The sequence below is a fragment of the Pseudorca crassidens genome, chromosome 2 (genome assembly GCF_039906515.1).
Source record: "Pseudorca crassidens isolate mPseCra1 chromosome 2, mPseCra1.hap1, whole genome shotgun sequence".
NCBI lineage: Eukaryota > Metazoa > Chordata > Mammalia > Artiodactyla > Delphinidae > Pseudorca > Pseudorca crassidens.
This window is the reverse complement of record NC_090297.1, coordinates 119,588,581-119,615,789: the sequence shown is the minus strand read 5'-3', so window position 1 is coordinate 119,615,789 and position 27,209 is coordinate 119,588,581. Positions and strand designations below refer to the sequence as shown.

Below are 27,209 nucleotides of genomic sequence, written 5' to 3'. Positions count from 1 at the left end.
ACTAAACAGCAAATCCTCAAGGGGAGGAGCCATGTTTCACTCATATTTGAAACCCCGCTGCCCAACACACAGTATGCATTCCAGTAAGTAATGCCTGTGGAAGTTGAATTATGTTGTTCACTTTGCTTCTGTGATTCCTTCTATGTGTTAAATATCATACTCCTCTGAGACTCAGCACTGTCTGCCTCTCCCTGATTTTCGATCCTCTCTCCCCTTTGGGTAAACTTGGCAGATGTACTTCCTGTGATCATGCGCAGTTTTATGCTGTTATAAGAGCACCTGTCCCAGGAGGACCCACATTTACATGCATTTTTTCATCTTTGTTATTCCAGTGGCTAATATAGCATTTGACAGAGAGTAAAAACTCAGAGAAGTAAATAAATTAAATACAGTGCCAGTTTGGCCAGACCTTATTGGATGTCCTTTCCTCTTTCTTACCGTCCCCTTTGCTAATCATTTTAGGTAACTCCATCTACCAGGGTGAAGTGCAGAGGTGTACTTCCAACCATGTGTTTAGGTTCTTATTGTTCTCTCTAGCAAGATGTTATTTTTAAAAAACAAGATAAAATTACTGTATTGCTAGAAAACCATTAAAAGGGTTTACAAGTTCTCTCTCTCAAAGAATTACTGTAGTCCTGACAATAAGCTTACCAAGTTTTACAGCACAATGCTTGATATAAAGCTGAAATAATAAATGTTGAGTGAATGAATGAATGAGTGGAATTTTTAAGTTAAACTTTTCTGGCACTATAAGGAAGACAAAAAGGATATGACTTGGGGCTTCCCTGGTGGCGCAGTGGTTGAGAGTCCGCCTGCCGATGCAGGGGACACGGGTTCGTGCCCCGGTCCGGGAAGATCCCACATGCCGCAGAGCGGCTGCGCCCGTGAGCCATGGCCGCTGAGCCTGCGCGTCCGGAGCCTGTGCTCCGCAACGGGAGAGGCCGCAACAGTGAGAGGCCCGCGTACCGCCAAAAAAAAAAAAAAAAGGATATGACTTGAGTGGACAAAACCTGGCCCAAATGCTCAGCTGGGGAGTGTGGAAGGCAGAATCCTAAGAAGATATGTAAGATTCCACCCTGGGCTACATCTCTTTCCCTTGAGCGTATGTGTTGGGGGGCATTGTGAAAATAACAGGATATCCTTCCTCTGATTAAGTTACCAATCAGTTGACTTTGCGTTAATGAAACGGGAGAGTAGGTTAAATCCTTAAAATGGTGACATTCTCCAGGAAGAAAGCAAGCAGACAACTTGTAAGCTGCCTGTGGAGAGGGCAGCTTCTAGGATCTGGGGACTTCAGTTCTACAACCACAAGGAACTGAATTATGCCCCTACTGGAATGAGCTTCAGATAAGAGCGTGGCCTCAGCTGACCCCTGGGTTGCAGCTTTGTGAGACTAGAGCAGAGAACCCAGGTTAGCCTGCCCAGGCTCCTGAACAACAGAAACCATGAGATAATAACTTTGTGTTGTTCTAAGCTGCTAAATTTGTGGTAATCTGTTCTTCAGCAACACAGAATACAAGGAATGTTACACAACAAAGCAGTAACATTCAATTCTGCATACCCATTACATGACGAAGACTAATCCTGTTACTAAATCCAGTCCTCCTTGCATTTTGTCTTCCAAGAAATCTTTTCCGATGAAGCCCTGCCCATCAGATGCATGGTTTCGAGAAGCACATGAACATTAGCAGTGAATGTGTCTTTCTTAGTAAAGTGTGTTTAGCTAGCTTTCCCAATTATAGATAGCGCTAGAAGCAATGATATTAGCTACCGCAATCAGGAAGTCCAGGCAAACGTTTATTTTTGAGCTGGAAAAACCATTTGCTTAGCCTTGGGTTGGCACTTGGGGTCATATTTTTTCAGCGATACTAAATATACATACCTCTAAGTAAATGCTAATAACAAAGACAAAAGGTTAGTTGTTTTAGTTTTGAACCTTGGCTCAGAGGCAATGATTTAAAGGTTGCAGCCAAAGCAGGAAAGAGACCCTCTCTTACAGTGACTGTCCTTCTGGTGCCAACTGGAACAATCTAGGCAAAGGCTGGTGGAAGTGAAAGGAACTGTGTACAAAGCTCGCCTAGTTTCGCGTCTCTTAGAGTCTGACCTTCTGCTGGCCACAGCAGAGTTACTGAGAGAAGAAATCCTATGAGAAAATGATTCTGCTCCTCCCTTCTCTCTGATTTCTTTCTTGAAAAGAACCCAGTCTGGGCCCAATTTTTCTTTTTTTTTTTTCAGTATCTGCCAACATAAATGCCAACTCCAGCATTTTAACGAGGGGAGTTACCATGGGGATGTAAACAACACATGCAGAGTGGCAGCGGCCACAGCACAGGGGAAAGACCCAGACACAGGCCACCAGTCACTTGCACTTTGTACCGTGCGGAACGGCCTGCTTTAAAGAAGCCAGGCTGGCAGCAGGCCACGGGGCGAGGGCGATGCACGGCGGCGGGGGTGGGGGGGTGGGGGGGTGGGGTCCTGCTTCGGAGAGCCTGTGCATTCCCCCACTCATCACCATGCTCTGCTGGGAACAGCTCTCTTCATTTGTACTTTCTCTTGACTTACTCTATGGAATTCTATTAGCCCAGAGATCCAGTTTGCTAGCTGGCGTTCTTATTTCATATTCCACGTGATCCAAAACACAATGAATAAAAGGGAGTTTAGGAGGCGCCAGGAGTTTTAAAGAGGTCTGTGAACTGTAAAGACCACACTTGTGAAGGGAGAGAAAAGTACAGGTAAGAGAGCTGAATACTACATGATTTCCGGGGTGAAAAAATTTAAAAAGCAGAGCATTTGGGTATCTGAATGAAAAGGAACAAAACTACAGATTATTAAATGGTATATGACCCTGACATATCTAATGTTTCAATAATAAAAATCATATGTTGTGATTATATTCAGGAATTGAAACAATGAATGATGAAATCTGCATTTATAGAAGATGGCTAATTTAAGATGAACTGTAGATCACAAAGGATATCCACACTCTGAAAACTTATTTATTAGATCAATTATCAACACACTCCCCTAGAGTAGATGAAAGACATGATATCACCATTTTACAGGCTGGATAACAGAAGCCAAAGAAATCAAAGGGATTTGTACAAATCCATTGGTCTAGAGGGTAGGAGGACCAAGAACTGATTATTTGTTCTATAGTCTCAGTTTTTGTCGTAAAGGACCTTTCTATCCGTGATTTCAACTGAATTCTTTGACCTCACAAATTAGGTCACAAGTTAATGTCAGGTAGAAAACATCAAATCTTGATTGAAAATCTGGCCCATATCAGACCAGTCCCTTGCCCCTCTACGCCCAAGGGACCATGTCTTCTTCATCTTTTCATCTCTGTGCCCCTAAAACTCAGCCCAGAGTAGGACACATGGTAATCTAGTTATAAATATTTGTTGACTCGAACTGGGTGCCCTCTCTGCCTACATATACTGTGGCAAAGATTCCCAGCTCTCAATCAGAACTTTCTGGGAGAAAATAGGTCATTGCACTATCTAGCAAGACCTGTATGGGCCCATAGTTACAAACTATTCCTGTGAAAGAGACACCTAGCGGTATGAAAACAAAAAGTCCTGCTTTTTCTGTCCCTGTAGCTAAGTCATCCTTGCTTCTCATGAAGAGTGAGTAAGCAGCGGCCATAAAGAATACCCCCGCCCATGACACATTTTCCTGGAGCCGTATAAGACCAATGGCCATCCACCCTCTCAGCACTCCTTTCCCTGACTAAGAACATTTCTCAGGCTACCACTTGGCTTAGCCTTGAACATGATGACAACGGAGTCTTTGGAGAGGGCCCGCCGTGGATTCCAACCCTGGATCAGTGGGTTCTCCCCAAGGACAGACCCCTCCTAGGGACTCACCGCGCATCCAGAAACCGGGAACGCAGGATCATGACGGCCTCACACGTGCTTTGCTTCAGCTGCATCTGGATGGAGCTGAACTTGCGGTGGATGATACTGACCATCCGTTCGATCTCCTTCGGGGAGATGGGCCGGGTCCGGCTTTGCTCTCGCAGGAGATTCATCACGTGGGTGGTGAACTCATTACAGGCCTGCAACGGCAGGATGACACACGTGGGGTGTGGGGAGGGTCCAAGCCTCAGCATGCTTGACGTGAGGCTGTGTAGGTCTTTTGCTAGAGACGTGTGCAGGTAAGGAAAGTGGGCTAGTTTGTGGCATTCTGTCAAATCGGAAAAAATAAATGATGCCTGGAAATCCCTTTCCGCCCATTTGATTATAATTTTTGGCCATGCTGTGGATTTTTTTAAAGGGAAAAGAAAATTCTTAAGTATTTTTCATGATTTTACTACTATGAAAGATGAGAACACGGACACTAGTATAAAACACACTTCACAACCCTTCACCCCATTGTTAACAGTCAAAGAGAGTTTGGGGCCAAATATAGCATGAACTTTCTGTCTTGCCCTTATCTCTGATATGTTAAAGCTTCCAAATATTCAATTCAGCATAAACAGCCCGAAGAGTAGAATCATGGACTTAAAAGCTCTGATAACTGTTCTGGGAGATTTCTCATCCATCTATTTCTACTTCTACTTTTATCGCAAGGACTCCCTCCTATGCCGGTCTTCTGAAGATCTGCTATGTCTATAACACAAAGGGAATAGGTTAAAAAAAAAAAAAAAACGGCATCCAAATATGAATTAGAGGATTCAGGAGTTATCCCTCCAGAAAGGAAAACTCTCAGGTTAGAGACCAACATACTCTCAGCTCTGGAAGTGAAACTGGAGATCATTTTTCCCACCTCCTTATTTTACAGTTGGGAAAACTGGCTCCAAGAGATGAAGGGCCCACAGCAAAAAACAGCAGCTGAGGCAGGACCTGAACACATCCGCATCCAGGCCAGGGTGTCTGTTCTTTCCCAGACCCTGAATCTCCTCCTTAGAGCACCACTGCCCTTTCTCTTAGTTACTATTACTTATCATCTCGGTAGTCGGGTTTTATTAGTGAACATTCAATAAAATATCTACTCACAGGTTAACTCACAGTAATGTTCTAAAACTGTATAAGACTGTTCACAAAAAAGGGCAACTTGATGCTGTGAGACTTGAAGAACTAAGGACTCAAAGGGTTCAACTTAATATTAACAGTGGAAACACGCCCATTGAGGCTAACTCTGCATTGCCCTTGTTTTTTACAGCACCAAGCCCTTCCTAGCTGTCAATTATGCAGTAACAATAACATATTTACAGTTCATTTCTCCAAGAAATCCTTTGAGGTCGGCTGGCCAAAGATACAAAGGCAGACGCGTCCACTGGGCTGTGTCTACACTGGGGGCTGGGAGGCCTGGGTTTTGACCTGCCTCCGTGAGTATGTGGGTAAATCCTTTCACTACTCAGTACTTCGTGTTATTTGTCCGAGAGTGGATTTGATCATTCCTAACCCTTCAGCAAGGCTAGCAGTGCCCATGCTCTTGTGCAGCGACCTGCAGATGGAGTAAGTCACTCACATGAACGTAGCAGTGGGCTAAGAGCACAGACTGCCTGCGTTCAGATCCTGCGCTGGCACTCACTTCGCTCTGGGGCCTTGGCTAGTTATGTAAGATCCCTGTATCTCGTCTTCCCTATTCGTGAAATGGGGATGACAGTACCTCAAAGGGTGTGGTAAGGACTACATGAGTTACTCTCTTTGTGTCTGGCCACATAAATTGTGTCATTATCATCGCTTCAAAGTACAGAGAACTTAGAAACCCAGCACAGGATCACGATTGGGCAAACCTCTCGCCCCGTGGTAAAACTAAAGGGGGTCACAAATACCTTCTTTCTAGGCTGCAGGCATATGCTGCAGACAGAATCCACAGAAGATCAGGTCCAATAGCAGTTTGCTCTTACTAAGAAAACTGCTACCTAAACACAAGATCTTAGTATAAGCTTCATCTCTCCCCAACCTCAACAAGGGAGGGAGATAAAACCTGGCAGCGAGTTGGCGGCAAGTCTATAAGAAATCGGGGTGGGGCGTGGTGGGGGGAGGCACACGGCAGGCATCCTAAGTGGCTTTCCGGAGAAACGCTTCATCCCCCGCTGGGCTGCAGCCTCCCCCCACAATGGGGGCTCACAGGGAGGAGGGACTGGATGTGAAGGAGGTATTGTCAAGTGCACTTGCTCTCTGCTGGGGAGCCACAGTGCTCGGCTAATCATGATGTGCTTCATTACGGTGAATAAAAATACTCACAATACCTGGTGCTTATTTAGGGCATTGGATCCCGGGCCCCTCTCTGCTCTGCCCCAAACAGACAGTGGAGTCTTTTCACCCACTGCTGAGGTGCAGCAAGACAGCTGCTCAACAGCTGCTCGGGAACACGCAACAGACAGTGCAGAGGAGTTCCAAGTCCATTTTAGACAGACAGAACACAGTGATCCAGACTTTTCCAGGACCTGAACTACCCACGTCTCCTCCTCAGTTCCCCCAAGCTCGGCACCTTCACAAGCTGTGCTGCTCCCATGTAGCCAGGCGCTCCTGATGGAACTGGGAAGCGTGGGGATGACAATCGTTCATTAAATAGGACCCTCGCCGGCTGAAGGTTTCTGTGACAGAGGAGACTCTGCTGCAGACTGTCCGAAAGATGGTACACCTCCTGGAGCTACCCCTCCAGCTGCCCCCAGAAAGCGGACGCTTTCTGAAAGGAGACGTCCCAAGTTCCAGGGCAAAGGCCCTTCTGGGAGCAGCCTACCCAAGAGAAGCTCTCTTAGAAAATCCTGCTTGAGTTTAAGCAATTTAATCCTAGACTTGAAGCCTCCTTCCTGCACTTCTCTTCAGCCCACCTTCTTCGCTTACTGCTTCAAACTGGATTCGGCTGCCAATTTCAGCAACGAATGTGACTGGGATTTTAAGACTTTCTTGGCTGTGAGTGGACCTGACCCACCTGGGTTCGGCCTTAGAGACAGCCTTGTCAATGCCCTGGCAGCATTATTCACGAAAACTGAAAAGTGAAGAACTCTGCAAAACGACAAGAGTATCGTTTCTTAGAATAGCACTTGGAACAAAATTCAGGTTTCTGGATATCACGGTTTTATCTATTAGAATATGCTAGCTCTTAAATACCTTCGCTGCCAACATGATCTGCTGAAAAAGTGTTTTACCAGCCCCTTTTAATGAAGAAAACAATTTCCTTCTTTTCTTTTGAATGAAAGTCTCTAGAAGCCTTCTTTATCTAATAACCTCAGGGTGAAACAATGGCTGACTCATGTTGGGTTTTTTTTGGGGGGGGAGGTGGGGGATGGGTGAGTAGGGTTATGGTAGCTACTTACTGGAAAGCTAACTGATCCTCTGGTTATCTACCATCACCAAACTAAAATCAAAACAAAACAAACCAAAACAACAGAATCAACTCTTAAATAGTCAGTCTGGTAACCATCTAGGTACTACTAAAACAGAGACTGACATTTTTCCTAAGGTTTCCTATTTTTAAGGAAGCTCCCGCAAGGAATGCTTACAGAAAACAATGAAGAAGATCTGTCTCTCAGACATACTAGCTAGAAGGTTAATGGCATAATTTCCTTATAATCTATTTACTATAATTAACAATACAACTAATATTAATAAATTATTAAGCACATAGAGTATGTTAAACGGTATTCAGTTCTTACCCAGAAAATGCCCAAAGAAATAAGGAAATGATTTTTTAGTGTTTTTGAAGAATAACAAATACAGACTGCTACTACATTTACCTAATTTGCTCTGTACTGATGGAGCTTTTCCTTAAGCTCCCAATTTCCAGCATGATTATTATTTAGAATAGGTAGCCATCTATGAGAAGTTTCTGAAGAAGAATACTTTTTTTTATCACTAGCCTCTCTTAGAGAGCATCAATCTAGTCCATGAAAGTAACAGAGAGGTCAAGCCGGTTACTTCATTGTCTACAGACGTCCACACTTGTTCCACATTAAGTGCGGCTGGCTGGGTATTGTTCCAATAAGAGCCCTTGGGCTAAGGGTCAAAATCTGGCTTCCAGGGCCAACTCTGTCCCTCCTTTGGATGTGTGACCCAGATACATCACCTAACCTCTTTGACCTCCAGTTCCTCAGCTGTATCGAAATGAAGATGATGACAGTACCTGTCTGGAGGACCCAGCCTTAAAATTACCTTGAGGAACAAGTACCGTTAAGTTGACAGAAGTGCTTTAGTCATTTTGGATGAGGATGGAAGAGTGAGACAAGGGGGGGCTTAAATCAAGGAAAGGGTCCATTCGTCTATGTTGCTGGCAACCTGAGCTAAGAAGAAAGCCAGTTCTAAACGCCATCCAGCCTAACATCCATGCCAGTTATGGGTTTAGGGAGGAAGCCACACTCGTCGTGTACCCCTGGAGTTTGGCATGAGTTAACCTGGATACTAGGTCAAGATAGTTTGTTATGCCAGAGGCCAAGCTTAGCAGTGAAGGTAAAATAGGGAAAGCACAGAGTAGGAAGAACCCAAGAGGCCAGCTAGGGACCTTGTCAGCAAACGTCCCCATGTGTCTTCCCAAGTTATCCCATTAGTTGGGGCAGACTCTGAACCCTAACATGATGGCCCAGGTGGGGAAGCTGTCATAGATCAGCCAGCTTACCTGAGCTCAGCCTCTCCTGGGAACTGAGGAAACGTCTACATGAGCCTACACCGTGTTAAGAATGTTTTTTCTTTCCCAGGAAGGTGGAGGGTGATGATCCACAGGTTCTTACCACAAGATTGCTTTTATTTTCCTCCCCTTGAACCCTCCCTACACCTGTCTGATGGCTGAAATTCACCACGCTTGGCTTCCAGCTTCACACCGTTTTCCCTCACAAAAGAAGGGACTTTGTAGAAATCCATTTCAAAGGTAGATAGGAGTGCAATAATGAAACTTTCTTCGCTTTAAATTTTAAAATGCCTATTTCTATTTTAAAATTTAAATTTTCTATTAAGTTTGCATTTGCCTTCTACCTAGACAGTCGTAAGTGGACAGGGTCTTCCACTTTTTGCTTTTTCTCCCCCTTCCTCTGTGACCCTTAAAAAAGAAAAGAAAGCCATAAACCTAACAATTCAATGGAAGTAAGTTAACTTAGAACTTCAGGACAATGTCACATCCAAAGAGATGACAACAAATGTATCTATAAATAATGGGAGGACAGCCTGATGTTAAGGGACTCCTAATAAAGTAGTATTGCTCATACTGACCAGAGGACACAATATTGATATTTAAATTCACATGTGGGGTCTTCCCCGGTGGCGCAGTGGTTAGGAATCCGCCTGCCAATGCAGGGGACACGGGTTCAAGCCCTGGTCCGGGAAGATCCCACATGCCGCAGAGCAACTAAGCCCTTGCGCCACAGCTACTGAGCCTGTGCTCTAGAGCTCGTGAGCCACAACTACTGAGCCCACGTGCCACAACTACTGAAGCCCATGCGCCTAGAGCCCCTGCTCCGCAACGAGAAGCCACCGCAATGAGAAGCCCACGCACCGCAACGAAGAGTAGCCCCCGCTTGCCTCAACTAGAGAAAGTCCACGCACAGCAACGAAGACGCAATGCAGCCAAAAATTAAATAAATTAATAAATAAATTAATTAAAAAAAATTCACGTGTGTGTATGTGTGTGTGGGGGGTCCTCTAGTAGAGAGGGGCGCTATTTTAATTAGAATACCGTCCAACATTTATATACTGTTCTATGACTTAAAGCCTTTCTTAGCCTTTCCTTCATATGATTTTTATGGCTCTTTGATATCCTAGACTCCAAATCCACAGCTCTTTGCCAAAAACCCCCAGCTTTTAGGGTATAGTATGTGGACCACTGGATCCCAGAGACCATTTAGTGGAGTGTTAGGACTGGAATTCAACTTTGTCTGACTCCAGGGGTCCCCTGAGACCCTCTACTCTTCTTATAGCGGGAGGCGTGTCTCGTATTGCATACCATATATAAAAAGCAGAACATGTTTGACTTCCATTTGAACTGAATCTAGGTAGAGCGAGGGACTTTAGTGTCCGTTCCCGTAGGATTCCATGAGCACCATGACCCTCTGCTCGTGACCCTGAGAGCCCCGGGGCTGCATGCGCACAGGGAAACACTCCAGAGCTCCAGGAACTGAGTTTTCCTTATATTGACTATGGATGTTTTCTGAAATCATCATTTACAACTTCGACTTTTTTTTAATGGTTTTATCTCTAGTTTGCCCGGGTTTTCAACAGTGGACACCAAGGACTCGGTGGGCTCAGGTTCAGCAAGTGGCTCTGGGGTGAGGCCGGAGATGCTGGACCCCAGATGTCAGTCTCCAGGAAAGGCTGCCCGCCTCGGCGCCCACAGCCCTGAGTTTCCTGATGCCTCTGCCCTTTTCCTGAAGGGCTGGGGGGGCCCAGACCCCACAGGGCTGTGGTTACCTGCTCGTATTTCTCCAGCTCCGTGTGGTAGATTTGTCTGATCTGTGAGAGTTTGGCTCTGTAATCAGAATGCTCCACCGAATTGTCGGAACCGGCGCCTCCAGAAGCTGCCGCCGCCGCAGCCGCCGCGGCCGAGCCGCCACCCTTCTCTGGCCCGGCCACCCCCTCCGCCAGCAGCATGTTGTCCAGTCGCATCAGCTGGGGGTCTGTTGGCTCTTCTTCCTGCGCTCCCCGGATACTCAAAACTGCGGGAAGACCCAAAAGAGTGGGGAGGTGTTAAGAGTAACCTAACGAAGCAAAGGTTAACAACAACAACAAAAAACTCCCAATGTATAGTTTGGCTAAGTCTCAAATTACTTGCAATATGGCATCTGAGCAATGGGTTGGAAAAAGAGAGGGATTGGAGGAGGAGAAAATGCAAGGAGAGATTTGCTTCGTTCCCCAAATTAATTATATCCCATCCTATGAGGTACCTAGCATAGTCCAATTGATGGAGGCAGAAAGTAGACCAGTGGGTACCACGGGCTGCCGGGAGGGAGGGAGATAAGGAGTTCGTGATTAACCCGTACAGAGTTTCATCTTGGGAAGATGAAAAAGTTCTGGAGATGGATGGTGGTGACGGCTGCACAACAATGCGAATGTACTTAATGCCACCGGACTGTCCACTCAAAAACAGTTATAATGATAAGTTTTAGGTTATGCATATTTTACCAGTGAAAGAAATTTCAAATCTACAAAAAATTAATGATAGCAATATAGTTTTCACTTTCATCCCCAAACTGCCAAATTTTAATTCAAGGAAAAGCATTTCCTTCTTCATTTCTAATTTTAGATTTCTGTGACGTTGTGGTTTTATACTCATTGACTTTGTAATATTCGATCAGCCTAAATTTTCATCTCCCAAATGATCTAAGCCAGGCAAATCCAGTTAATTTGGAGGGAAGTGTTAAACCTCTCCCCTGGACTAAGGATTTCCATCTCCCCACATTGAGATCAATCTGTTCCAGGTGATAAGAACTCCATCCTGGTACAAACAAGGGTGAGGTCCTTTTAACAAGCTGTCTCGGGGATTCAGAGAAGCCAGTATTCTGATAGGATGGAGAAGGCTCAGCTCTGTTAGAGGCTCTGCTTTTTATTAAAACACCATGACCATTTGCGGGGGATGAGGGGGTGATTTGGACTGAAAGAGATCAAGCGATTTAGTAAATCAGCAGAAGAGCTAGGCAGTCTCTTTTTACTACCTTCATACAACCTGCCATAAAGTAAATCACTCATCTGAGCCCAGTTTACTTGTCAGCAGCCAAGTCTTTGTTGAGAGCGAACACGAAAAGAATTTCCAATTAAAAGCAAACTGAGAGTAGGAAAGGAGGAACACGATTAAAGACAGAGGAGAAGGCGTCCCATGCTGGTTCACATCTTGGGGACGGAGATGGCAGGGTCTACGCAGCCTGGTGGGTATGTGAACACTGGTGCAGCCAGAGAGCCCAGAGCTGTTTCCAGCCGGGATGCATCTGGTGAGCACCACGGGGACGGTGCCAGGTGCAGTTGTCTCCTGAGCCTAGCAAGGCAGCCCCACGGGGTTGTGACAGGGAAGGTGGATCTGAGCTCAATTCGAGGGGACATGTAGACATTCAGGGCATTTCATCACGTATAATACCAGCATAACTGCTGGCTGTGTCCACATGCTCCTGGCTTCTAACAGGCATGACAAGAAGCAACCTTGGAAGCTGTTTCAAAGGAAAGCCCGATTCCTGTGCTAAAAGGAAAACGGCAGCTTTGCTTTCATGAAACAGGAGACAGTCAAGTGGAAGGTCAAGTCATGTGGACCAGGGCTGGCGGTTAGGATTAAAGGCACGGGGTAGGGACACGTGCCCCCCACACCCTATGAAGTAAGAAAGGACGGGAGGAGGGAAAGGAGGACGTGGGGAAGGCAGTTAGCTGGGGAGGAAAGAAGGAAGTCCTCCCTGACGCCCAACAAGCCACACTTCAGGACCCAGGTTCTCCTCTTGCATCTGAATTTTTAATATTCTGCTGCACTAAAAGAAAATTGCTACATTGTTAATGGCACAGGTTAGGGGATCCTGGAGGTTTATTTTGTGGACCTTTTTCCAATGACATCCTTTTTTTGTAATGGGAAACTGTCCCTTTGATCTTAGAATAATAAAAATTTAGTCATGTTATTCAGTTCCTTGAATTTATTTACTCAGATCTACAAAGTCCTCAGAAGAACATATCACTAACAAAGGTTTCCTTAAGAAAGGAAATGAATGCAGTAACCATTTCCTGAATACCAGTCCCTAAAGGTGGGGAAAAGAATGTGACCCCGCAAGGAGCTGGGCTTAGAGCCCAGGAACGCTTCCTTCCTGGCCTGTACAGCCCAGTGAATTCTTCCAGGTGAGGGCATTTCCGTGGGGTTTATGGATGTTTCCCCAGTGAATTTTATTGAATGAATTTTCATTACTTTACCAACGACAAATATCAATGGGCCATTTACAAATGAAAAAAGAAAAAGAAGATCAACTCTGAGCCATTCTGTAATTGTTGCACTTTTGCTTGATCATTAAAAAACTGGTGCTGAGGCAAAACTTGACACTAATATGGCCAGTGTATCCCAGAAGAGGCTGCAAACTTTGGCTGACGGGAAATCTCCCCAAGATGCTGAGGCTGGTTAACTCCGGAGCCGGGCAGTGATGCCTCCAAGTGCTTCTTCCTCATCACTCTATAACAATCCTTCCTGACAGATCCAGCACTGACAGATCTTGTGATGGTTTCTGGTCGCAACAATGGTAGCAAAGCAAAAAATAATCATGTCATCTTAATGGTGAAGACGCACTTTCCTAGGGCTACCTAAACACTGCGTTACCTGAGGTGGTGATGAGCATCGTCAGACAGCACCTGTGCCTCAGACTGACCTGCTCACCCCATTAGCTTGCTCCTCTAGCAAAGTTCAATGCGTTATGGGAGGAGAAAGAGAGGCAAAGAGACAGGCATGCACAGACCAAAGTGCTGGCACTAGTCCCTCCAGGTACCAGGTAGGTGACTAGGTGGGCATGTTCCTACTAGTATTTCCCATGTGCCCAATATTTACCTCTGAGAATATTTTCTCTTTCCAGCCTCTCTCAGTTGCACCCACGCCCATGCCCTACTTTTTCATTTAAACAATCAACGGGAAGCACGAAACGTCCACACAAACTCTGTACACCTACCTAATTAATATTTTTCTTGGTCTTGAAATCTAACTGGTTTTAAATGAAATAAGAGAGCAAGTTGCTAAAGCTGGCCAAGGACACTGAAAGGATACAGCGTTAACCCCCTACCCACCAAAGAAGTTCCAGGACTAGCACAGAGGGTGAAGCCGTAATCTATACTGACTCTTATTTTTTCCCCCCTCAGGTACGAAAGATACATTTAGTTGGGGGGAAAAAACACACACACGCAGAGTAAGAGTGTTATCATTTCGCTTAGCTTTTATATAATTTGATGACTCCTGTAAACAAATACTCTTCAAAAAGAAATTTGGATTCACTGAGATTTAATATAATTGATTTCTAAATGTGGCCAAGAAGAAATTGGTATGCTAGAAATACAATGTACCATAACATCAATGGTGCTTGCACTTATATTCAGAGTTCAGGACACATAAATTGGCCCCAAACCAGAGATCTGAAGAAAATAAAGGAACAGAAAAATGTGGAAAAACAAAAAACCCAACAGTCTTCTCCAAATTACACCCTTTAAATTATACTCAAATGATTGTGAAAATAGAAATTTCAGAGTATGTGTCAGAACCACCACCATAACTATCCACACACACACACACACACAATATAAACAAAAGAAAACTTTCCTCTTCCACTATTTTACATGGAAGATTCTGGTTCTGAGGGTCTTGGACTGTGTATGTGTGCTGGGCAGAGGCCCGGATGGACCAATAAACAACACTGCATGTACAGGTTTCTGCCCAGAAGGAGCAGCATCCGTACCACTATAAAAAGGGGTGTTGGGGCTTCCCTGGTGGCGCAGTGGTTGAGAGTCCGCCTGCCGATGCAGGGGACACAGGTTCGTCCCCCGGTCCGGGAAGATCCCACATGCCGCAGAGCGGCTGGGCCCGTGAGCCATGGCCGCTGAGCCTGCGCGTCCGGAGCCTGTGCTCCGCAACGGGAGAGGTCACAGCAGTGAGAGGCCCGCGTACCGCAAAAAAAAAAAAAAAAAAAAAAAAAAAAAAAATGGGTGTTGAGATTCACTGGTATGAGAAACTGTTCGGCCAGGGAGTTAAAAAAAAAAAAAAAATCCCACCAACATTAAATAAACGAAAAGGCTGATATGTCTAAGCAGAGTGATGCTACCCATTTACTGCTTGAAGCCGGCACTCTGGCAAGTAGGAGACAAAATGATTATTTAAAAGCTCCTTTTTTATCTCTGTAGCACCATGCAGGTCTCAAATGAACCTTTCACCGGGACACCAGAGATGTTAACACTCACCCTCCAAGATCCAATTTCAACCAGCGGAGCTGTTACCTAATCCAGCAACCATCACATATGATCAGGTTCCTGCTCCCCTGATGGGTGTCCTGCACCGTCCCTAGCCCCCGCCCCTCTATGCTCCCTACCCAACAGCTTTTACTGAAACAGGTTTTAAAGGGAAAATTCCCCTGTTTATGCCAGTACATACAGGGTTTTAATAGTCAGATCTGTACACTTCCACTACCAAAAATGAAATCAACTGCGGTGGATTTGCTCTCCACGGAGGGTCACCCGACAAGATATTTAACCCTTTCGGTAATCATTCTTCAATAGAGTTTCCTTCTCACAAATCTAACCCCTCATGGAAGAGACCGGCCAAGACAGGTAAGTGATGTATATAGAAATTGTCACATGCCCTTTAAAAAGCACCGGATGTCATGGTCTACCTTGCTGCCATCACTGGCCCTGGGGTTCTTTGGTGAACCTCCCAAGATAAGGAGGCTGTCAGAGCACTGTCGGAGCTGCTCTCACAACTGGTCTCCCGCTGTTCTTTCTTTATTTTTCTTCACACAAGGAGAAAAACAAACCGAACCCAAAGGCAGTTTCGAGATCCTTGGCAGGAGGGCCACGAGCGGGTTGTTTTGTCCTTGGCTGAGCTGTGACATGGATCCGGAGCAGCTCCAGACAATACCCACTAGAGGGCACTCTTTCTTCACCAAGGACTGGTTGGACTGGGAGGGTCCGGCTGTTTCCTGTCCCAGGTTATTTCAGAGCTGGGGAAAATGCCCCCCGCTTAGATTCATACTTCCACGTCTGGGGCAGGCAGCAGGGGAGGAGGGCAGATCTACAGAGAGGGCTGTCTTCAGATTCGGACAGCAGTCCAGGGACCCAAAGCCGGGCTGAGAGATAGAGAGAGATGATAGAGATAGACAGCCAACAGACAGGCGGTTTGGGAAAGGGCATGAGGCGTTCTCCCCAGGACGGGAGCCCTCACACTTTCTGGCCAACCTCTTTGCTTGATTTGAAGGCACGAGACTTAACCTCCATGCAATTGTTCCACTGTCCACGAGCTGTTCGTCAACATACATGACCAGGAAAGCTGGGGGAGGGAAGCTCTGCCAGCCTCACCCCCAGCCCTGCTCTGCCATCTCCCAGGGGGTCAGAACTTTGGACAGAAGTACTGGGACAGAAATCCATTGTCCTTGCATTTTTTAGAAATAGAACAAAGTGCCTGCCTCCTGAAAATATCACAGTTAACACCTTTTATTTGTTCAGAAAGTACTTGTGCGCAATGAATTGCATCACCTTATAAAACATGAAGGAATATTCCAAACTTAGAGAGTAGATAACTGCAGGTTACAAAGGCAAAGTAATTTCCCCCAAATCAAAGCAAACGGGACAAGCCACGACTAGAATCTAGGTCTTCAACTCTTAGACGCTTTACCCTCTACTACAACGTTAGGATTCTGACTGTCACAAATGGTAGGCAAGTGGATGCTATTTCAATTCTGCGTATGTGTGCGTGTATGCACACACACACAAACGCACACACAAACTGTCTTTTGAGGCCTAGGTCATGACTGACACTCTAGGCAGAAGACAACCAGATATGAGGTAGGGAAGGAAGTTGTTCCTACTGACTTCTTAATTTCTTTACAATTTCCTCCAAATCTGGTCCTCTTCAATTACTTCTTTCGGCCAATAGGACCATCATGATTAGAGCCACTGAGCCGAGTGATAGAATGCCCTCTTCCATCTCAGCCAGAAGAATCCACTTACTACAGTCCCATCCTATTTCAAATCTCAGCTCAAAGTCCTTCTCCATGAAACCCACCCAGACAACAGCTAAAAAGGAGCTCCCTTGCCTCTGAGCCACCAGGGCAAGTACTATCTACACCACAGCCACAGCACATCTCAGAACAACCAAGGTCACACCTGCCGCCTTGAGAGCAAGGCTGTGAGCTTCTGAAAAGCAGTGACAACCTGTCCTACATCTACATATCCCCCCTATGACCACACAGAGCCTCTGGCACTGAGCATCTATTCAAGCATCTCTTAATATATGAGAAAAAGGGAAGGAGGGAAGGATGCAGGATGGTACTCTCCGATGCTCTCTGCCTCGGTCCACTGTCCTTGGCGAGGCAGTTCCTTAGATGGGCTCTTTCTCCCTCTGGTCCAGTTACAAGTTGGACCAGAGTCAGCTACTAGTAGAGGGCCTTTCCCTCTGTCACGTCTTCCACCCCCACTTCAAACATCTGTCATATCAGCCGGAAAATTCTAAGTAAGCAAACCTACACAGTCATTAAGCCAGAGCCTCCGGAACGCGCAGCCTGGTATGTCCCCAGTAAGCCAACATTATCCACGATGAAGGCTCTGGGTTTTGGGGAGAGCCTGGCACATGACTGGTACCTGGGGAAGAATTCCTGGGAGGGCTGAGAGTGGCCCACAGTGAAGGGGCCACACATACCATGTCACCCAAAGTGAGCCCTCTGAGGAATGCTCAGTTCACTTACATCTCTAACTGAGGGCCTCTGAGGTGCCAGGAATGAGGTGGGTGCTGGGATTTCCAAGAATCATCAGACACGGGCTCTGGCTTCAAGAAGCCCAGGGTTTAGACTCCTCTAGTCCCTTCCTGCACGCTACACCAACTGCCCTGAGGCCTGTGGTGGGCGCATAATGTTGTCAGAGTTGGTGGTTGGCAACCAAAAAAGTCCCAAGGGATACACACCCTCTCTTCCTTCCTCCAGTTTCCTTCATTTCCCACAAGCACACCTGTACCCACAAATCATAAATTCCTAGCTAGAGCTGAAAAATAACGATGACATCATTTGATTCTTCTGAACCAAAGATGGGACCGACATCTGATGTCAGTGGCTTGAAGCTCAGGGTAGTATGTCCCAATGTTTTTCACCCCCTAATTCTCAACCCCTTTGTTTGTTTGATGGACAAGCATTTTTGTGTGTTTTGAAAAGAGTCTGTCCATCCAACAAATGGAAACGATTAGCAATGTGATTTCCTGAATTTTACAAACCAGCATTAGAGATAGCTGTCAGTCAGTCCTTCTGGATAGCATGGAAGAACGAGTTACCACCTGAGTGGAGACCATCCAGCCTAGGTGGAGATCTCTGAGGCTACAGTTGCCTGGAGCAGATGTGTCAGATGAGAAGGCCAAGTTCATGGAGACTTCAAGTGTGACAGCCACCCTCGGACTGCCAGCTGTTTGTCTCTTAGCCCTTTAGAAGCTTAGGGACACCAAGGTTGGGACCCACGGGTCTAGGGTTTCTTATGGCATCACCAGGGGTTTAGACATGAAGATAAGATGTCTTCTAGGGCTTTCAACTTTTCGTCTTGGTTTGTTGGGCAGGTAGACCAAGCAAGGAGACTTGAGGGCTTTAGTCAGTTGACAGCAAGACTTTGAGATTCTTCAAGCATTTCATCCCACAAATATTCATTGAGCATCTCCTCTGGTACCAGGCACTGTGCTGTGTTGCAAAATAAAATTGGTCGAGCAGGGACCTTAATGATACACTCATTTTTTCACACTTACCATCCACTACTACGTGCAAGGCTTTCTGAGAAGTTTTAGGGCAGGAGGTGAAAATACAAATATATGACACTCTCGAGATAGTTTTACAGATTTTTGTGGTGGTGGTGGTTTATATCTTGGGGTCTTCTTTAGAGAAACATGCCTTGCTTTTCTTGTCATCCCTTTTTCCGGGCCAGGCTTTGGCAGCCCTGGTCACATGCATTTTCTACTTCTCAGGAAACACTCGGGCATGAATCCCGATCACACGTCCCCTGCTTGGCACACGGAGCCTCCTGGGCCAGCTGGCAGACAGCAGGCTCATGTGCTGGGCAGCAGACTCCTGCCTTCCTGGACAGGTGCCGGCTGCCTGGGTGAGGGGCACTGGGCCTTAATAGCTCTAGCTTGGACTGCTGCACGGGGAACCCCTTGGCCTAAAGAGTTATTACAGAAGTTGGTAGGAGGGCATGACGTCACACTGGGCTTGGCCTCAGACGGCCATGCTTAAAGGGGTGAGAGAAGAAGAAAAGCTCCCCGGGGAGGACCAGCACAGGGTGCGAGAGGCCCAGACGGCACCTGGTAGCTCATGATGCAAGAAACGGCTTCCTACCCAGTTGTACATAAAAAGCATGAGAAATTGGGAGCCACTGGTTGGCAGCTTGCTGTGCAATCCCAGAGATGCAAGCTTCTCCCTACAATGGCAGCTTCTCAAGGAAGTGACCATGGAGAAAGAGAGATCGCTCACTATTCTCTTGCCTTAAGATGAAAATGTTCTGTAGCTTGGAGTCTCAGTTAGGCACCTAGCACATTGCCTGCAAGTGCTAATTCCTGACAGATTTCCTCTCCCATTAGATTTCAATATCCTCCCAAAGTGTAAGGGCCCAAGCCCTCTTCTGTCCACTCTGTAACATGGCACGAAGGAAGAACACCGGTACAAAGCCAGGTCCAAGGCTCCCACTGCATGACCTTGCCTCCCTTCAGCTCAGTTTATCACCCGACAGTCAATAATAATATCAACCATGCCACGATTCTTATTAAAGGATTAAATAAGGTTATTTTTACAAAAGCACATGTCCGTGCTTGGTAACTAGTAGGTTTTCAATTGTTGGTTAAATCTAAATCAATTCCATCGATAAAGGTCCCTTTGGGAAGAATAAGAAAGCAAGATAGATTTAGGGTTAAGAGTTTGGTTTTCATATATTAGGAATCAGCAAGGCAGAAGGAACCAGGCTAAGTTAATGAGTGTACAGACATACACACACACACACACACACACACACGCACACACACACACACCCTACCTCACTGTGCTGTGCTTCCAAGGCAAGCTCAGACTGACACCATCAAGCCCAGGAAATCGATCCTCAGCTCAAAGAATACATTTCAAAACGTCGTCTTCTTTTTTCTCCTCTTTCCCCCTCTTTATGTTCCTTTCTTGCTATTCTTTTCCCAAGCACATTAAGAATCCCACTTCCTCTGAAGCCTGGTGTGTCCCCTCTTTACAAGAGCCCCCGGCTTTAGTCTACCTAAGTCAGAAAGCATCCTGACCCGGCAAAGCTCACACTGTAAGATGCTATCCTCCTAGAAGGCTGAAAAGACCCTTCTGGGAACCACTCAGCTCTGAAGCAATCTCACCTTGTGTCAGACAAGCTAGCCTGGATGTCCTCTTTAATGGTTACTTTCAAATTTCCATTAAAAAATAAATAAATTATAACCAGAAGGGAGCAAAGATTCTATTCATGATCAAGGTTTGAAGAAATGTGTTTCAGTTTCGACTTTTGGGTGGGATTCAGACCTCACAGTCATCCCTTTCTGCCGGGGCACAGAGAAACTCAACGCTCAAAATATTAAGATAATTGGATATTGCCACATTTGTATCATGTGTGATCTTATCATCTTGACATAATTCCACTGTCTTAGGACTACGAATGCTTTTCTAGCTCCTAGTGACTAGCGGTGACTTGCATATTTTCAAGTTCAATCATAGCAGAATTTTTTTTTTTCCTCCCACCTTCCAAACGATTTCCTCAGAACTAAGTTTGAAAAAAAGAGCATTTTGTTCCCACAAAAATCTTTCCGGTTTTTGAAAATTACAGAATAATTCAACAGCAGGGTTCCTAATACAACGTGCTGTTGATTTTGAGGGGTCCTTACAGAAGATAGTGATAACTTAGCTAACTTGCTTCATGATTATTTCCAATTCCACAAATCACAGAAGACACATACTTCTACTAATAGTACACCTTCATCCTCTGGAGGAGGCTTACTCTCTAACAGGCGGGAAAGGGACACCTCTGCCAGATGACCTCCACAGACAGAGGTGTGCAGACCAAGGACAGAGGGATGTCATTACAGTTGGCAGACAGCAAATTCTAGTCAGGGTCAGACACAGGGCCTAGAATCAGGAAATGAGGTGAAACATTCTGGCTGTCTCCATCCCTTCGGCCTCTTTACCTTGGTCCTTCTACTTCTCCCTCCACTGGAACACAATTTCTTTGAATCTATAAGAGGATGGAAAAGACTCGCTGAATCTCAGGACTACCGTTACCACTGCAACTAACACTGAGAATAATAAGATCACTTCATGTAAATGTGTGCTTTAACTCTACTAATATTTTTCTTGAGATATGAGATGGGACGGAGCATGTGTCTCTCTCCTGTATGGGACCTAGGAGAGGGGACAGCTAGGAAAAGGGCCTGGCAGAGAGCTTTGGTACAAAGATGAAGGAAAAGGATGATCTGCTGGTTTCTTCCAACACATTCCTCTCCATGGACACAGAACACTGATTTTTAGTTAAGTTCAGGGTCACTGGGAGGAAAGACAATTTCCAGCTTCCCTTGCAGCTAGATGTGGTCATGCCTCCAGTGACAAAATTCCAGTTAGTGATAGATGAGTAGAAGATAGATATAAAACTCCTAGGAACGTCCTTAAAAAGAAGGAATGCCTTTCTTGCCTCTTTCTCTCTTTTTCTTTTGCTACCTGGAACATGAATATAATGGCTGGGGCTCTAGCAGCCACTCTGGGCCATGAGTTGACCTGGGGAACAGAAGCCACACTAGAGAGAGAAACCAGATAGAAGTTCTCATATCCTACAGACCAGTCTGTGGTCGCCTTCAGACTATATGAAAGTAAGAGAGAAATAAACTTGCATTTTGTTTAAGCCAAGTTGTCTTGGGAGTTGGGGAGGTTTTTGTTAAATTTTATTTGTGTTTGGCAGCTCAACCAATCTAAGCTAATACAAGCTATTAAGAAAAAAAGAAAGAACTCTAGAAGGCAGAGTGATTTCTTGTTGGGTAGAACGTTACAGAGGAAATTAGAAAGAGGCAGATTTAATAACTAGAGGCAAGTCACAGAAAAACCTGAGAAGCCACTGGGGAGAATTTCTCCCTGCAAAAAAAGAGAAGGTTTAGAACAGATAGAAAAAGCCTTGATCATTAGAGGGGCCTCTCTTGGGTATCACTCAGGCTATTAGCAGAAGTGGGAGAAGATCTGGGAAGCCTGGAGTTTGGAGCAGGGGAAGGAGAGGCCTCCTGGTCGGGGTGTTGGATGGCCTGGAGGAGTGTAGTCTGAACCAGGAAAGAGAGGGGTGGGTGGTGAGGGGTGGCTGCGTGTGGAAACCCGCCAAGAGTACTCTGCCACCTCTGTGACGAAGGAAGCAAAGTGGGGATTCCATCTTGACCAGAGGAAAGTTAAGGCAGGCTAAACTGTCATCCTAGAAGCAAATGTAAGAGCAGTTGCAATATGTGAGACCAAGTTCTAACAGATGACTTTCGGCTGCTGGAACTTGCCCACCTACATACAGCTTGTATTGGGATATTTTCCTTACACCATAGTAACATAATGTTTGTACTCTAACCAGCCTGCTGGATTTGCCAGCTCCAGAGAACTGGAAGAGGGACACGGGAGAAGGGAAAGAGAAATCCCAGTGCGGCCCACTTAGAGAAGAAATCACCTCCGTTCGCTTTGGTGGTAGCAGAAATTCCCCAGCGGAAGGACTCCGGTCTATTTATGGGCATCCCAGGTCCATTTCAAAACACCTGCCAATTAGCTTTCCTTTTTCCATGACCACAAACAACACCTGTGACCCCAGACAGTCATCTCACAAATGTACACAAGGTCAGTCAGGGTCCTTCAGGGAGGGTACGTGTATGATCCATCACCACTCTTTGCAAAAACCACCCGAAGCACACGTCTTGCTGCTAATGAGTCGCCGGTGTCATTCTCAGACACCAGGGGCTGCAGAAACCGCAGGCACACAGGCTACAGGAGAAGCAAGAGGCTTTTTCTGCTTCTCAAAACGTTCTGAGTCGCCTCTGAAAGGACCAAGTCTTTTCCTGATGAGGAAGGTTGGAAGGCAGGACGGGCTGCTGGCTGTGTCTAGAGTCTCATCCTGGGCAAGAGGAGGAGAATGCTGAACAAGAAATGCTGGTTGTGGTGGTGGAATGGGGGGAGGATGCTGAGATGATGAGCTCCAGATTGCAAAACACGCCTTCAGTCCTCACTAGCCTGGTCTCACCATAAAAGAGAAACATGTCATGGGGACCAAGAAAGGATTGGCTTAAGAGAGGCGTGACATTTCTGCTCTGGGGAAGAGTCCATGAAGCCATCGTTTCCAATCTTTCCCGTCTCAGCACCTGTGCCTTTCCTTGGGGAATGAGCTCCGCGGTGGCTCTGAGCTCCTGGGCTGTCCTCCGTGGTGTCCCCTCTTCCCACCAGAGTCCACGTGGCCGAGATCTCGGAAATATAAACACCTGGCAGTCAAATGGGTTTCACTTTTCTTGCACTTGAGTGTAAGCGTTCAAATTCTACCCTGAGCAAGCATTCTCAAATGCCGATTCAAGTTTCCAGGGGGACATCTTAAAGGAGAAGTCGATTTCAAGTAAATGATTGCAACTTATCGAAAATAATGTGCTACTGAGCGTCTGCGGCAAACATCCTGGCAGGCAGCAAGGGGAAGCAGCGCTGAAGCAGATGGGAGCGATTAGGCTCTGATTTTCAGTCGGGCTTTTTCTTGTTGGTGTTGCTTTTACATCCTGGTAAAGTCAGGATGTGGGGGAGAGAAGAGAGAAGGTTCTCTGGACCATTCCTTCCTTCTGTGTGCTTGCCCCCCCCACCAAGAACTCTCACACAGGAGGTGCCCTCCCTCTGTGGGGAGGTACGGTGGTCATCATGACCATCATTATCAAAAAGCATTTAGCACCACGAGGCACTCGCTAAATACATCAACGGTTGACAGAGAGACAGATGATGGAGATCTTAATTTTCCTTTAAAGATCTGCCTCCCTGAGGCTGGGCCTTATTCACTGTGGTTCTTACTACACTTATCTGAAAAGGTATCTTGTTGTCTCTTCTACTGAGTGAGCTGGCATCTCTCCAACCCACAAAATATCTCTTAACTGTTCCACCAGGCTGATGTCACCATGGTCCTACTAGGCCCCTCCATGACGGTACATCACTGGCAAAGTGCATCTCTTTTGCTGAGGACACGGAGGTACAGAGTGCTGATTGCCCAGCAAGTCCCCTGCAGTAAAGAGAGGAGACCCCACCTGTCCCCACTTCATCAGAGGCCCTTACAGGACCTCGTGCTCTTTGGGGTGACAGATACACAGTCATCTCAGAAGCCAACTTTGCTTTTCTCTTTGGGAGCTGCTTGCTTTCCAGTGACACTCTGACTCTGCCAGACTGGTCATGTCCACTTATGTCTAGGGACAGCCTTACAGCTCCGTTAAAACAAAAATCTCTCAGCCTGCACAAAGTGTTGCCAGCCTGCACAATTTCACCAACACGGCCATCCCAACAAGGACCCAGGCTGGTCTCTTGGTCAAGCAGTCACTCAATAAACATATGCCGAGTATCTACTCTCTGCTGGGTCCTGTATTTCAGCTGGAGAGACTCGACCAGAAATAAGAGAAGTCTGCAGAATCATGGGGAAAAGAGAAGCATCGGCTGATAACACAAAGTGAAAGCAATAGGTGTGTGGACAAATGGTACGGGAGCCATGGAAACAGGGGAATGAAACTTCAAAGCAATTTGCCAAAAATAAGCTCATTTGCTTGTACTCTCACCTGAACATTATGGGGTATTATTAACCCCTTTATTCGGATGGGGGAATGGAAGCACAGTAGATTCAGAAGGGCCCATGGGCACACAACTAGTTCTGCAGTGGACTCACTGCCAGGGCCTTCCCTCTACATCCCAGCCGCCTCCAATCTTAGCCGGGCTGGTAGCAAGCAAGGTCCAGAGCCCTGAAGAAAGCACAGGGCTGACCCAGGACGCTAGGGCCTGAATTAGCAGCTGGCAACTTTCACAGGTTGGAGGTCAGTGTGAACTTTCATGCTGCCTTTTGCAGAATTTCATTTCCTCTGCTCTCCTGAAAGAGGCTAAGCCAAGAAAAGCTACTAACAACACACATGTGGTTTTCCCAGCTTCAATGCCCTCTGCCCCATTATGTCTTCAAGTAAACCGAAAAGTCACAGAATTGTTCATACACCAAAACCATCAGTTTGCAGTTGTGCAAACCTTTTTTTTTTAAGCTGAATTTGTCTTCACTTCTTGTGGCAGGAGATGTGGAAGTGAAATTTAAGGTGCTGTGCTGTTGCTGTTTGGTAATGTGTGGAGATGGGTTGCTGGCACGTGACCTTGGTTTCAAGGTTTGATATCACACAGTAGGAGACACCCTCCAGTTCCAGGTTCTGTTCCCAATTTGCAAAGCAGAACTGCAGGGCCATCTCTTTGCCTTCATATGCTACCAGATGACACTTAGACCCATAGAAAAATGAGGAGAAAGGTTCTTTGACGTCCTCCAATGAAAGAAGCGCTTAGCACTCGCATCAAGATGGTTGAATGTAGTCTTCTCTCTCTTTTTGAAATTAGACAGAGATCGTTCAAGTCTTGTTTATAATATGGGGTATGAATGCAGAATAAAAGCAAAATTAAAATGTAAAAAAGATGGCTGAATGTGCATATATATGTATATATATACATATATACATATATATACATATATATATATTCATTTTGCCTGGATAAAATAAAAAAGTCATAGAATTATTCTCAGCCTTTCCTTCTCATCTTCAAACATTATCTCAAACCCGTTATGGAACCATGACAACGTTAGGAAAACAACTAGCTAATTTAAAAATTCTGTAAACCAATGCAAATGCTGTGTATGCAGTTTCCCCCAAAACCGACTTTGGTTCCTGGAACCCTAAGGTTCCACTGACCTCCATGCAAGGCCAATTATTTGGATGATTTTGGCATTTATTAACTATGCTAGTAAAAGCTGTTTTAAAAAAGGGATGGGGCGTGGTGGCATTTGAAAGCGGCCGATGTAAGCCCTATACAGGGTATAAAACTACTACTTGGTGCTAGCTGCCACCTAACGGTTTTGCAGGGGTGGGTGGACCTACACTCTTACACTTTTAAATTCCCTTTTGTTTTCCTGCCCAAATCTAAATACTTTTGCTGCTGGTCTTAAAACTCAGGACAGCAGCAACACATGTAAGATGAGACAGTTGCCCAGCCTTGAAGTGACAGGGATGGAAAGAAATATGAACAGAATAAAAAGCAGAGATCTTCTTAATTGCTCTCTGCCTTACTGCTATTCATGCAGCTCTGTGTTTGGTAGGACCCTAGACTCTCAAAAGGCATTAGTCTGTGCTTATGTCCCGTGAGAAAATGCTCACAGCTAGTTCTGCGGTCAGAGGCAGAGTCTCTGGGATTGCAGGATCACTGGTCATTTCTTCACTCTAAAATAATCCTGAGATTATCTCAAAGATGCTAAGGTGAATTTCAAGGTATGGTTTTCCCAGACAATTATTTTTTGGATAGCCAAGCATTTACTCAGTTCATGTGTAGAAGTGGAAAGACCCCATTACTTGCCCCTCCATCATCTAAGTGACAGCACCCACACTCTCTCACATACACACTGGGAACATAGGAACGTACAATCCTGGGATCTCGTGTAGATACCCTGTCTTAAATTTTAACTGAAATTTAGAAGTTCAAGCCATGTACCCAATGATGGGTATACGAAAGGCATAGGTTTATCATCCCTTAAAATGAAAGAAGAAAAAGTTAATCAATGCACGTCAAAGAAACTTTTCATTGCTGAAATTAGACTTAAAAACTTTGCACGCGCTTTCCACAGCTCTGTGTTATTGTACAACAACCCTCTGTGTGGATCCTTCTGGATTTTTCCTAGGAGTATAAATTAAGTCCGGAAGAAAAAGAAATCCCCCAAGGGGGTACAATTTATCCATTTGGAGACTATGCTGATCTTTAAAAGACATCGATTTCCCTAGAAAATGTAGAGAGGGAAGGAGAGATAAAATAACTCTCAAGATGTTTGTGGATCAAGAAGCATTACCCTGGGAATTCCTTGGAGGCCCAATGGTTAGGACTCCTCGCTTTCACTGCCGAGGGATCTCTGGTTCGATCCCTGGTCAGGGAACTAGGATCCCAAAAGCCATGCAGCACGGCCAAAAAAAAGAAAAGAAAACAGAAGTGTTACATAGACCAGACGCCCAGTGGTTAAGACATAATACAGTGGCCCTTCCTCCTAAATCATATGTCACGGTGTCCTTCCTAACATGTGACTTGGCTTTGTGGTGTTGCTGTCCTGCCTTTAGCTGGCCATGCCCTTTACATCGAAGGAAACACCCATGTCCCTGGGGATTTGGAGTCTCTGCTTCCTGGAAAGAATAGCAGGAAAGGTGCATGAGAAGGAATACACGTGCGGTGAGCTATGATAAATAGCTAACAATTTATATTTATTCTTGGGTACAGCTCTTCTTTACTGAAATACGGTAATTAGGTTATTCATTCATTAAATCAAAAACATCACTTCTTGAGGGCTTACCATGTGCCAGGTAAG

The 27,209-nt window shown here is 45.7% G+C and overlaps 1 protein-coding gene across 5 annotated transcripts in view; it reads right to left on the bottom strand.

Moving 5' to 3' along the window:
• Positions 1–27,209, bottom strand: part of PBX1 (PBX homeobox 1) — a 318,349-nt gene that overhangs the window by 82,328 nt on the left and 208,812 nt on the right. For all 5 annotated transcript variants that reach the window (XM_067728492.1, XM_067728494.1, XM_067728491.1 and 2 more), the window contains 2 exons: positions 10,347–10,591; positions 3,867–4,057 (listed from right to left, as the gene is read on the bottom strand). In XM_067728492.1, the coding sequence (XP_067584593.1) occupies positions 3,867–4,057; positions 10,347–10,591 (436 nt within the window). The remainder of the gene's footprint in view (positions 1–3,866; positions 4,058–10,346; positions 10,592–27,209) is intronic.